The sequence below is a fragment of the Stigmatopora argus genome, chromosome 12, assembly GCF_051989625.1.
Source record: "Stigmatopora argus isolate UIUO_Sarg chromosome 12, RoL_Sarg_1.0, whole genome shotgun sequence".
NCBI lineage: Eukaryota > Metazoa > Chordata > Actinopteri > Syngnathiformes > Syngnathidae > Stigmatopora > Stigmatopora argus.
Genome location: NC_135398.1, coordinates 9,048,744 through 9,061,381, shown reverse-complemented (window position 1 = coordinate 9,061,381; position 12,638 = coordinate 9,048,744). Strand labels below are relative to the sequence as shown.

General features: G+C 39.4%; 1 protein-coding gene across 7 annotated transcripts in view; it reads right to left on the bottom strand.

Moving 5' to 3' along the window:
- kmt2cb (lysine (K)-specific methyltransferase 2Cb) overlaps positions 1-12,638 on the bottom strand; it is a 56,907-nt gene that overhangs the window by 20,881 nt on the left and 23,388 nt on the right. For 4 of the 7 annotated variants that reach the window (XM_077614569.1, XM_077614570.1, XM_077614567.1 and 1 more), the window contains 17 exons: positions 11,032-11,154; positions 9,683-9,799; positions 8,037-8,141; positions 7,737-7,841; positions 7,183-7,364; positions 6,925-7,089; positions 6,740-6,846; positions 6,051-6,122; positions 5,739-5,951; positions 5,082-5,204; positions 4,757-4,888; positions 4,189-4,325; positions 3,226-3,418; positions 2,756-2,848; positions 1,016-1,063; positions 234-365; positions 93-125 (listed from right to left, as the gene is read on the bottom strand). In XM_077614569.1, coding sequence (XP_077470695.1) covers positions 93-125; positions 234-365; positions 1,016-1,063; positions 2,756-2,848; positions 3,226-3,418; positions 4,189-4,325; positions 4,757-4,888; positions 5,082-5,204; positions 5,739-5,951; positions 6,051-6,122; positions 6,740-6,846; positions 6,925-7,089; positions 7,183-7,364; positions 7,737-7,841; positions 8,037-8,141; positions 9,683-9,799; positions 11,032-11,154 — 2,080 coding nt within the window. The remainder of the gene's footprint in view (positions 1-92; positions 126-233; positions 366-1,015; positions 1,064-2,755; positions 2,849-3,225; positions 3,419-4,188; positions 4,326-4,756; positions 4,889-5,081; positions 5,205-5,738; positions 5,952-6,050; positions 6,123-6,739; positions 6,847-6,924; positions 7,090-7,182; positions 7,365-7,736; positions 7,842-8,036; positions 8,142-9,682; positions 9,800-11,031; positions 11,155-12,638) is intronic. The other 3 variants (XM_077614571.1, XM_077614572.1, XM_077614573.1) reach the window with 3 other exon arrangements.

The window sequence follows — 12,638 nt, the reverse complement described above, 5'->3', positions numbered from 1 at the left end:
GCATAAAACTTCTTGTTAAAGATTTCATTGATTTCAGAAGAATGTGACTGATAATGACACACAATTATTAGAAAAAAAGCAAAATTACAAACCTGGGATTTTGTACAATTTGCTGAGGATTGATTCTGGGGAAATAATAAAGGAATGGAATATCAAAAAGACCTCCGGGAATAAAAGTATCTTATTTTCTTTGCCTCCTTGTGGTAAATGCTGACCTAGTATCCCACACTCACCATCAGTGACCATTTTGTCTAATTCTGGACTAAGAATGCCATCCAGAGGTTCTTCTGGAAGGTTTCTAGGTGTTCTGCGACCATGAGGTGCCACTGGGGAACTTTCTGTTAATGGGCCCATGTCCAGACCAGCTGTGAAAAAGACAAACACACAAAAAAATCTTAAAACTCCCCACAAAAATACTTGGCTATGTATATATATGACAAGGTAGCTGAAGTGAACAAAATATGAAAACATCTTGTGTGGTGTTGGAAAAGCAACAGCGAGTTAGGAGTAGCCCAAACCATTCATTGACGTTACATAAAATAAATACAAAACTAAACCAATAAGAAGTTTTCTTTTCCTAACTAACTTGAGAAATCTGCATTGCGGCAAAAATTGTTGAGCAAAGGTCATCGAGCAAAAAAAATGTTAGAGGAATGCAAGTGTGGCACAGCTTTTAATGGGGTCCTTGGTATGATTCATGGAAGCAACCCAAAAGTGTTTGTATGGATTGATGGAAATTATTTACAAAGTAAATTTACAGGCAACTATTAGTGTCTTACAATTGGATGGGTGACTGCTGGTGCCTGTTATTTGACGAGATTTTTGATTAAGGCAAAAAAAATGTGACTATGTACCTAAAGGTGTACCTTTTTTCAGGGTCTTTTCCAAACATACAAACTCAATATAATTACACACTGTGTTAGAGGAATACAATACGTGGAGGCAAAGGCAGATAGTTAGTGTAGGAATTCGAGATTGTATTGAATCTCGTGGATTAAGACCAGCAAACCCTTACCAAAATGAGGTGGTGAGCCATCAACCTGGAAGGGGCAAAAATCAAGACCTAAAAGAACCAAAAACAGATAAGATGAGTGGGAAAAACAACGTAAATAAAAATATGATTCGGACAATGCAAACAGAGATGCAAAATAAAGATGAACTGAATATCACTATATATATATATATATATAACTATATTTATATATATATATATATATATATATATATATATATATATATATATATATATATATATATATACACACATACATACACACCGTATTTTCCGCACTATAAGGCGCACCTAAAAGCCTCATTTTTTTTTAAAAGCCGACTATGCGTCTTATAATCCAGTGCGCTTTATATATGGACCAATTGTTATCACGATAAAATAAAAAAAACAGTCGATATCAGTCGATAGCGTACATCATCAGGTCTCGCAACTACGGTAAGCAGCCCGCGACTTCATTTTTCCCCGTGCGCGGTTCATGCTGGGATATGTGGTTCTTTTGTCAATACACCCAGTATGACGGCGAGCACATTAATTCGGTGCTCGCCGTCATTCGGGTGGATTGACAAAAGAACTCCAGCCGCTAGATTGGCGTCAACAGAGCATTCAAAGCTAGACTGCGAAGTATATATTATATATGGATCAATATCGAGCCGCAACAGGTCTCGCAATTACAGCAAGCAGCCGCCGAGTCCATTATCCCCCTTGGTAGACAGCACAGGACAATATTCACCACTATCTATCTGCCTGTGGATCATAAATGCCTGGGCTGATACATCGGTTTCAACTGTGGTTCGAGCTATCAGGAAGGCAGGAATTGTCACTCAGTTGCCAGACAGCCAAAGCGACACAGACTCGATTAATGATGACTTTGATGAGACGGAGCCTGGGTGATGGTTGCCCCATTCGCCCAGCTGTTCAATTCGGACACTGAAGACGAAGAATTCGAGGGAATCATAGATGAGGAATGAACTGATGAAGTAAGCTTTACGTGTTTCTTTTGTGTTTACAGTTGAACAAGGTTGGTCATATTGTGAATATTGACGTCAACAGCTGAATGTTATAGTGCCTCATTGTGTACGTGAAAGCACGCAGAAAATAAACCGTGTCACGAAAATACTAATACTTTACCTCAGTGAAAATAATAAAACAGTTGTTTATTCATTTTGGGAGTGAATGGAGTTGTCAGAAAGCTGATTTGCAATCTATTAATAAGGTTTGACTGACTTATCTGACTGTTTTGATGATATTCCCTTTAGCGCAGCACCGTCTAATGCAGGGGTGTCAAACCGGTCCTCAAAGGGCCGCAGTGGGTGCCGGTTTTCATTCCAACTCAACAAGAGGATACCTTTTGCAAGTGTAATCATTTAATTAAAGTCAGGTGCTACTTATTTTAGAAGACACCTGATTGGTTAAAATGTCGGCACTGGATCGGTTGGAACTAAGACCAGGACCCACTGCGGCCCTCAGCGGAATCGGTTAGACACATGTGGTCCAATGGATTCATATTAACAGAACTCCAGCCTCTACTGTAGCGCCTTATAACGCGGTGCGGTGCGCCTTATATGTGGAAAAAGTTGTAAAATATGTCATTAATTGAAGGTGCGTCTTATAGTGTGGGGGAATATATATATATATATATAGTTTTTGGGGGGCCTAAAATTTCTTCAAATTGGGAATATATTGGTATAATCAGCGGATTTGAACTTGTTGCCACTGCACCCGCCTATAGAATTAAAAACGCACCAGAGTCACCGCTTGGCTTGCCGAGCATTCCCAAGATGTCTGCATCAGTATTCAAAACATCAGATAGATCAACTAATGGCTCCTCAGATGTCTCTGTAAATGAGGGGGAAGACAAAAAAAAAGAAAAGAAAAAAAACTAATGTCACAAATTATAACTGACAATGATGGTAAACGGATATAAGAGTGGGTGGAAAATGAAAAACAACACATTGTGACAACCTTGACTTAAGACAATAAATGTGAGCAGCTCATTATACACTAAGTGCATTTATGAGGTGTCCTTGTCTGTGTAAGGGTGAAAAGTCAATAATGAAAATTACATTAAATAGGTCATGGCATCCAACAGGCTCTCCAACTTAGAAATTGTAAATGGGGTAAATACTATTGAATTTTGAAAATGATGTTTGAATAGGCCATAAGATCCCTTGCCATCGTTTACCCATGTCATTTAATTGAAATAGAGAACATACGCTCTGCAAGTAGTCTGGTAGAGAGGGACCTCGCAGTGGCACTGAGTAGAGGATCCGCTGAAGAATTCAGGAAGCCGGCAGCAAGACGCTTCCTCTCGAGGTGGCTTTGCCCATCTTCGATTAGACCTGACTCCACCCCTTGCTGCCTGCTCTGTTTACTTTTGTCCAGAAGGTCTTTTCCAAAGAATGCCTCCTGAGCACGACAAGGCAAAGCAATTGTATAACTACCACTATACACTATTATTAGAAAGACTTCCCCGTGAGGATCATTCAACTATGCATTCAAGGACGAAGAAAACATCAGCTCTGAAACCAACAGCAATAATAAAGCTGACCTCAATTTCATTAGCACCAATCAACCCCAAAACCACTTTTCCCTGATGTCATCCACAATCTTAGAAGACATGTAACCATAGCAGTCCCAGCAGCACATGGACTGTAAAAGCCCAACGTGTTACTTTTTCAATAATGAATGATATGTGCTTTGCAGAGTTGGGACCTTTAGGTTTGACAGAACACCACGAGCTTCCGTTGTGGTGGTATAAAGAGCAGTGCTGACATCTTGCCTGTGGCTTCATGCACATCACATATCTGTGTTTTGGCCAACATAAGGTGACAGTGAAATATTGTCTTGAGATGAGAAATGTTGAAGTCACATCCATTTAAGCATTTGTTGGGTGAATTCACAACCCAGACAGGGGCCATTTAAACAGCATGATATGACAGTTCCTTCTATATTAGGGGAAAAACATGCAGAGGGATTCTGTGCTTAAAATTTAGATGGTTTTGATGTAATGCACTTTGAATTACCCAGCTTCTACAAACACAACATGTACAATCTGTGGAAGTTAAATCCAAAAATACATTATCCAATCAAATTGAGTGATAAAATCAGTCACAAGCATGATTATGACATCAATTAGAGTGATTGATTTGCACATTCATCTTTCCAAGGTGACAGACCTGTAGGTATGCGGGAAAGGCCTCCTCCAATTTGGTTTTCTTCTTTCGGTAGCGTTTTTTGATTTTTTCCGCAACCTCTACTCCGGGAGGTGTCTCATCCACAGGTGTGTCAGGCTGTGCTTCCGTCCACCCTCCAACTAAAATTACCACAAAATACATAGCCATGCTTGTCAGGTTTTCATGAAGCTGCATTTAAAAACGTGTTTAGGGGTTAAGGTTTATAGGCATGGTTAAGAATTCCTCAGTTTATTACTAATTTTACTAGTGTAGGTTAGGCTACTATATCCTTTTAACACTGTATAGTGACTATTTTTGTTAATTAAAAATAAAATCATCCACATATGTGGAATCACTTTTAGGGTGACGTAGGGCACACTACTTCAAGTATTCAAGTGTGACCTACATCACCCAAGATGTGATGTTCAAAGCGATTGTGCACTGCCAGTCTCGGCTAGCGCTGTCTACGACAGCCATTGAGTTAAATGAGAACCCTCTGAGGGTTTAATCAAGGAATCTAAACATGCAATTTATGTCCATGTGTACAAAGGTGAAACAAAGTTGTACTGACCTTCTTCTTTTCCAATAGGACACTCTGGCACCAACATTGAACCAGAAGAATCTTTTCTACACAGCCATCGTTTAGCCTTGCTTGGACCTTGGCCCGGTCGGCTTCTCTGCCGCACCATGAACCCACCGATGCCTTGAAGAGATTCATTAACAATAAATTAATGTCTATTTTTCAAAGGCTCAGTGTTTGGTGTGAAGGCTAAGAAACACTAGATGAAGGCCTGTTTCCGTCGGGGAGCACAGTACTTGCTACAGCAATAGCGTCAGGCTTGCAATGTCACATTTCATGCTTCAGTGGAGCTGTCTCCTTCAATCAGGTGCCCTACCCGGTCGGTACGGTTTCCTCTTCCTCTTTTTGCCACCGTCGACCCCCTTGGAATCGTCTTCCACAGGCTCGCGCTCTGGGCTGGATTCAGACTTGCCCTCGCAATCTAAGAGTTCGGCCTCCGCTAAATGAAGAGAAAATTGATGATAAATGACGGCCCCGGCGGTGGAAAGCCGGGGTATGGCTCCCTCAACACGGCACCGGTGTCAATTCTAGCTAAACCCCAACGGAAGGACATTTGCCTGACTGAAATCAAGTTCATTTCATTTGCACATTACTTCAACATTGGCTGTTTCCTGTTTTAATATCTTAGCACTTCATCACTCAAGGGCATTATATGAAAATATACAGTGTGCTGTAGTAAAACGGATTATTTTGGTATAAACATTTAATGTTAAGCATTCAGTAACATAGTGTCACTCTTAGTTTTCAAACATTTTTGTATAGTCTCACTACAAATTTATAAAATTTAACAAGCTGCAGGCTAACCCAAACTATGTAAATAGTGTGACTTATAGCCCCCCCCCCCCCCAAAAAAAAAATTGCATTTTTTTTTTTCAAATGCAAGTTATTTCTGTAAGCATTGTTTTATATCCAGATAACAGGTAACAACATTTATTGTGCAAACTGTTAGAGCATTACAGCATCAGTAGGTTACCTCTTGCATCCTCCATATCCTCATCCCGGAAGTGTTCTGAATGGGGATCCAAGGGGGCTTGGAGGACAGCCACGCTGTTCTGGTTGATTATCTTGAGTTTGAGCTTGGGCTTGGGTTTCCTGCGCCTTGATGCAGTAGCAGACAGGCTCTGGAGCTGACAAAGTCCTGACTCCGTTAAACAAACCCCGTCCTGGGTGTAGGTCCTCGATAAATCTGAGAAAATTTCAATATTCATAAGAATTAACTATATTGGAAATTACAACTCAAACATGGTTGTGTCCAACAAGCATAAAATATCAATAGTTATCTTACCCATTTCTCTTGCTTTGGTGACAATTTGTGTCATGACAGCAGGCTCAATGGTGTCTCGGGGTTTACTTAAAACTGCCAGATATACACAACAAAACAAGAACTAATTCAATCAAAACCTATTTCTTGTATTTTTTTTTTGAAAAAGTTGGGCTTTTCTACCACATAGCTGAGAAACTGTAAGAAACATAATATTATAACACAAAATATTTCCTCATGCGATATGACTTTTAATACATTGTAGATAATTACCCAATTAATTATGAATGACTATGATTGTTGTTTGGATTATATGCCACATTCACAGTGTATTATGTGAAAGGGTAATACCCTTAGTAAAAGTACTTTTATTATGACTATGGGTACTCGCTCTTTTACCGCAGCCTGAGTTCTGACCCAGAAAAGTACAAGACCCTGTGTTCAGGCATCATGTGGAAAAAAAATCTATACTTTGGCCCAGCGGCAAGTAAGGTAGACGCTACTCTTTATAGTCAGAGAAAGAGCCAGTGCCTAGAGTAATATTACAAACAAATTGGGGCATGAAATTTCTGCAATAATTTTGTACCTATTTTGACGAATCCATCGTTATTACCACTAAGAGACCTCAAAACACTTTGAAAAGTGAAAAATATATATTAAAAAAAAACACCACACAATTTGTGCCCATCCCAGAAAAACCTACAAACTCCTACCTTTAGTGATCTTGAAATTTCGGCACATTGTGCAATCAAAGCAGTTCTCTGCAGCCTTCTCAACATCTTCCTCTGAATGAAGACCCTGACAAGAAGCATGAAACCACCTGTGGACAAAACAAGTTTTTCAAGGAAATCATTTTTATAAGCAATTCATTTTTTTTGTATTAATAACAGCTGCACACCTGTCACATTGTCTGCACTGGACAATGATGGTGCCTTCGCTGTAGGTGACCAGGCAGACAGGGCATGTTGAAAGACTGGCACAGGGAGCACACTGGGTGTAGTTATTCTGCCAGTCACACCTCAGACCTGGAGTGGTGGCGCCGCACTGCGTACAGGACACACACCTACAGGGGACAAAAAGCACAGAGGTCATACTGTAATGCTCAAATCAATTCATAGACGACAACGCAGGACAAAAAATAGTGTTCATCACTTGCCATTTACACTTCCAACTGTCTTTGGGTACATTCTGCAACGGCGGGTCGAGACAGTATGTGTGATAGCTGATGTCACAGTCATCACATAAAAGCAAGCGGCCAGGGTCAGTGGCCTGGCCGCAGGCCTCACACACTGTGCACTCTAGACAACGCCAGCCTTTACTGAGCACCACCTTGGTGATCTGGGATGAGAAAAATTACATATTCCAATTTTAGATGAGCACAGTGGCTGCCAAACTGCTTTAAAAAATCTCATTTTTAATGAACCAAATGCTGTACACAGCAACACATTAAACATTTCCAGGGGGAAATGTGAGGAGATTTATGCAGGCCCTAAGTTTTATGCTAATATCCATTTGGTGGAAAAACAAAAATACATTATTACATGTGTGATAAAGTGGCAGTAGTGCACTGATAAGTATTATTGATATTTGGTATTGGTACTTTTTTAGGGTGGAATTTTGTAACAACAGTTTTTAATTTTAAAAGATGAAAGTAAATTCCATTTAAAGGAAAATATCAAATATAGTATGTATGCTGTCGAAGGAGCGTACCTTAATGCCGACACAGAAAGGATGGTAGCACTGGCCGCACTGAGCACAAGCCAGAAGGCGGCCCTCTGCACCAAGGCCGAAACTCCCACACACTACACACATGTCCTAAAGGAAAAATATCTGAGTAGGCAATTTCTTTGAAGCAGTACATGTATTTTATTTGTTCACATTTTGTCAATTAATGATAATGTATTGCTTGGTATTTAATTTTATACATTTTAGGCTTTCTAGATAGGATCCCTGATATAAATATATATATAGTTTTTCATTAGTATTGGGGCAGTTTTATTCAGAACCTACCTGCTTGAGTGTAAAACTGTCATTGCTTGAAAATATGACCACTGTGTTATGCATGGCATTCTCCTCTTCCTCCTTGATTGGGTATGATGTTTCTATTGTGGGGAACTATTGGGGGTAGCAAAAACAGTAGAAATTGGACAATACTCTATACACACATACAAACTACAAAGAGCATATATAGGCGACTCTGGACGCCCGGATGTTTTATAATGTAACATAGTGGTTACAGTTAAATCCTTAGGGGAAACCAAACTGATGGAGGCTGGAAAAGACTGGAAGGCAATCCAAGACAATGACCACAAACAAAGCCAGAGCTACAATAGAATGGTTTGGATCAAAGAATATTAAAGAGGTAGAATAGCCAAGTCAAAGTCAACACAAAATTTTTATTAAGCAACTGTGCAAGACTTAAAAATGGCTTCTTTGCACACGCTCCCTAATCAATCTGGCAAAGCTGCAGCCATTTTGCAAAGAAAAGGCTCAATTTTTTTTTGCCTCAAACGTGTTACCGTATTTTCGCGTCTATAAGGCGCACTTAAGTCTTAAATTTTCTCCAAAATAGACAGGGCGCCTTATAATCCAGTGCGCTTTATATATGGACCAATGCTAAAATTGTTATCACGATAAAATAAAATAAATCAGTCGATAGGGTACACCATCCTCTACAGGTCTCGCAACTACGGTAAGCAGCCTGCGACTTCATTTTCCCTCATGCGCGATTCATGCTGGGATATGTAGTTCTTTTGTCAATACACCCAGTATGATGGCGAACACACTAATTTGGTGCTCGCCGTCATTCCGTGTGGATTGACAAAAGAACTCCAGCCGCTAGATTGGCGAAAACAGCATTCAAAGCTAGACTGTGAACTATATATATATTATATATATTGGATAAATATTGAGCCGCAACAGCTCTGGCAACTACGACAAGCAGCCCCAGACTCTATTTCCGATATATTATATATGAATAAATATTGAGCCGCAACAGCTCTGGCAACTACGGCAAGCAGCCCCAGACTCTATTTCTGGTGCGCGGTGAATGCTGAGATATATAAAACGACGTTGCATTTCGGTTGAGTTCGATCTAGCACATTCATTCTATGTTCGCCGTCATTCCGGGTGGATTGACAAAAGAACTCCAGCCGCTAGATTGGCGTCAATATATATATATATATATATATATATATATATATATATATATATATATATATATATATATATATATATATATATATATATATATATATATATATATATACGTGGATTTGTAATCTATTAATTAAGTTTGGCTGACCTATCTGCCTATTTTTTTGACATTCCCTTTAGCGCAGCACCATCTAGTGGATGCATAACGTAACCCCAGCCTCTACTGTAGTCCCGTATAAGGCGGTGCACCTTTAAATGCGATGCGTCTTGTGTGTCAAATACAGAAATAGCACTCGTTACAGACACTGCGCCTTTAAATGCGGTGCGCCATATAGTCGTGAAAATACGGTAGTTATATTTGGAGAGTTATATTTGGAGTCATTAAATTATTTTTGAATTCTTATTAAGCTTACATGCTGGTCACAATGACCCATGAACAAATTTGGTGCATCCTAAAAAAAGGAGTCAAAATGAAATTACACATTATTTTAACAACATACCCCAGGGATGATGCTGGGACACACTCCACTCTTGCCCCTAGCCCTGCCACGTCCAGCTCGACCTGAAAGACCGGCACCCCTCGGCCTCCTTCTTCCTGGAAAGCCTGAGCCTCGACCCTGTGGAGGTAAGGTAACAATGAGTTAAGGTGTGTGATAATACAGTAGGTGAGATGCGGATATGGACCCTGCGTGGGTAGAGGAGCATCACTTTTTATGATCCACCCATCCATTGTCTAATGTTTATCCTGTTCGGGGTCACTGTGGGGGCTGAAGACTATTACATGTCACCTTGGGAGAAATGTTGGCAAAAGCTTGAACTAAGTTCCGGTCATTTGATGAGACATACCACAGGGTGCAAAACTCACGCAATTTCAGGTGTATTTCTCATAAAGTTGAATTAACTGAGTGGCATTACATTTTATAAATACAATTTCTTTACTGTGGATGTAGATACAGTTTCAGCTAAATCCCTCAAAAACTGAAGGTCTTGAAGGATCACACATGCATCCACATATCTATTTAAAATTATGTTTTATCTAAATATGTTTACCTTAGCTTTATTATTTTTCCTTTTGAAGAAAAATAAAAGATTCAATCAACCATTCCTTAGACTAATTTACGGGAATTATAGGTCCTTTAAAATAGCATTTTTGGAAGAAGTTAAAAAATAGTTTAATTTAGTTTGACCCTTTTAGTCTAATTTGAAGGTGTTTCTCAATTGCAGATTTTTGATAGATTCCCTTCAAACACGCGATTTCCTTCATATACAAAAATCAATATCTCCGGCACCATCCATCTGATTGTCTAAATTCTCAGTGTGTTGTATAGCTACTCAAATCCCATTTAGCATATCTTTTAAATTGTAAAAAAATGCTACTCTAATCTCATTGCTTCTCTTCCCTTTATTGCACCTTTTCCAAACGTAAGATACGTCATGATGCCGTTTAAACCCTGGTGGTTCCAGAAAAAAAAATAGCATCAGGAATCGAGAGTAACTGCCAAAGATGATTCAAATGAAACAAAAGAGGCATGAATCAAGTCACTAACATGACAGAGATCTTGCTGACTGATGTGACAGGGAAAAATGAGGGGCCACTAAAGGACATTAACAAATTCTCTCGATGGGTGTTGTGAAAATATCCTACTACTACTGCACAGCAAACCATAGAACCAAAGACAATCCTTTGTCACGTCCACTTTGTGAAGTAATTGCCTATGAGCCACAGCCTCTCAGTAAGATATTTTGAATTAGTGGAATTATGGTACCTGGTGACTTTCAGGAACCCTTGGAGAGTGTTAGTCACCACGGTAAGCAGGGGACTATCTAGTAAGCTACAGCATTTATTTACCACTCTGATGCTCCAGCTGGGGCTGCCAGAATAGTGCCTGGTCTTTGGAACATCGGACCCCTCTGGCTGGTCTGGTGACCAGGACAAGGGGGAGGTCACACTGCTATGGGGGCTCCATGCACCCTAAGGCAAGGAAGGGGAGGTGAGAGAGTGAGAAAGAGAGGGAAGAAGAGGGCGACAAAATGCAGCAACGTAAAAACAAAGCCAGCAAAGAAACAATGTACAAAGAATGATGTTAGAATGGGATATGGTGAGTTCATAATGTAGCCATATGGGAATATTCAATACAGTGGAACACCCCAAAAAGACGTGCAGTTTGGACTTAAACCTACCTGCCTGTTTCCTTTCCAATTGTTTATCCTTCAAGAATCTTATAGTTTGATTTAGTTTGAGTGACTCCGATAGTTTAGTGCTTAAATTGCGTTTACACTTCATCTTAGTAATTTTAAACAGTTTTAAAATGCATCTCACCTGTTGATTTTACAATGATTTTGGTTAACGTACGTTTGAAAAAAGGAATTGATTTATAGACATTGATGAATTCATTTTCTATAGCACTTTGCTTGGGGCACGACTAATGGAACTATTAAACACTAGTATTTTTTGATATATCGTTTATACTAGTGACATAAAATTAAGCACTAAATAAGAATTATTGAAAAGTGTGTTTAAACATTTAACACGAAATTACTCAATCTATACAAAAGGTTGTATTTGATGGCTAAAAAAATAGGACTTCTGAGGGAGAAAAAATAAGTTGGTCAGTAAAATTGATAAATAAACAAACCAAAACAGACAAACAAACGCTGTTCCGAGTAGAGCCCAAAAACTAAGGTATGGACTGTACTGAGGGATTTTTTTTACAGTATATTATCCATCCTGTTCAGAACTATTTAACAATTTAGAGCCTTCAATAAACCTAACAAGTATGATTTGGTGGTGGAAAACATACAAACTCTACAAACAAAGGCCGGAGTCCGAACTGGAACTCCAAACATCAGAATCAAAATGCATCGGACCTAACCACCAGTTAATGCTGCTTTCTGGTTTGGGAAAATGTCTTTGTAGAAGTACAACAATCTGGCAATTAAATAAAGGGCACTAATGTTTAAACTTTGAACTTCGGAGGTTCCATTGTATGCATCCACTTATGCAACAGTTTGAGGTGAAAAATGGTTGACGTGCAAAAAATGCGAACAGGGCAGGTTGATAACACTATTGTGTTAGAACCATGTTTTTTTCCCCTATGCAGCGATTTAGTACAGCTGATGAACAACCTGCAAAGCCAGTCAGTGTTAAATGCAGTTCATGCAGCAGATCGCCATGTAAAGGGAAGGAAGCGATAAAATGATTCAGTTTTTCACATTTGCATTAAAGCACAAATTGAAATAAAATGGCAATGAAAAACTTCCATCATCTGATGGAAGGCCACCAACAATCTCAGGTGCTCCAAGCCTTGTGAATTTCTTCTAATACAAGTGACTTGTCTCCGGATTAAATCTGTCCACTCAGACCAGCACCACTCATAATACACACAAGTTGTTAGGATTCAAGTCGAAATGCTCTATGCATGTGGCATGGATTGTTAATCCCACCCTGAAAATGAA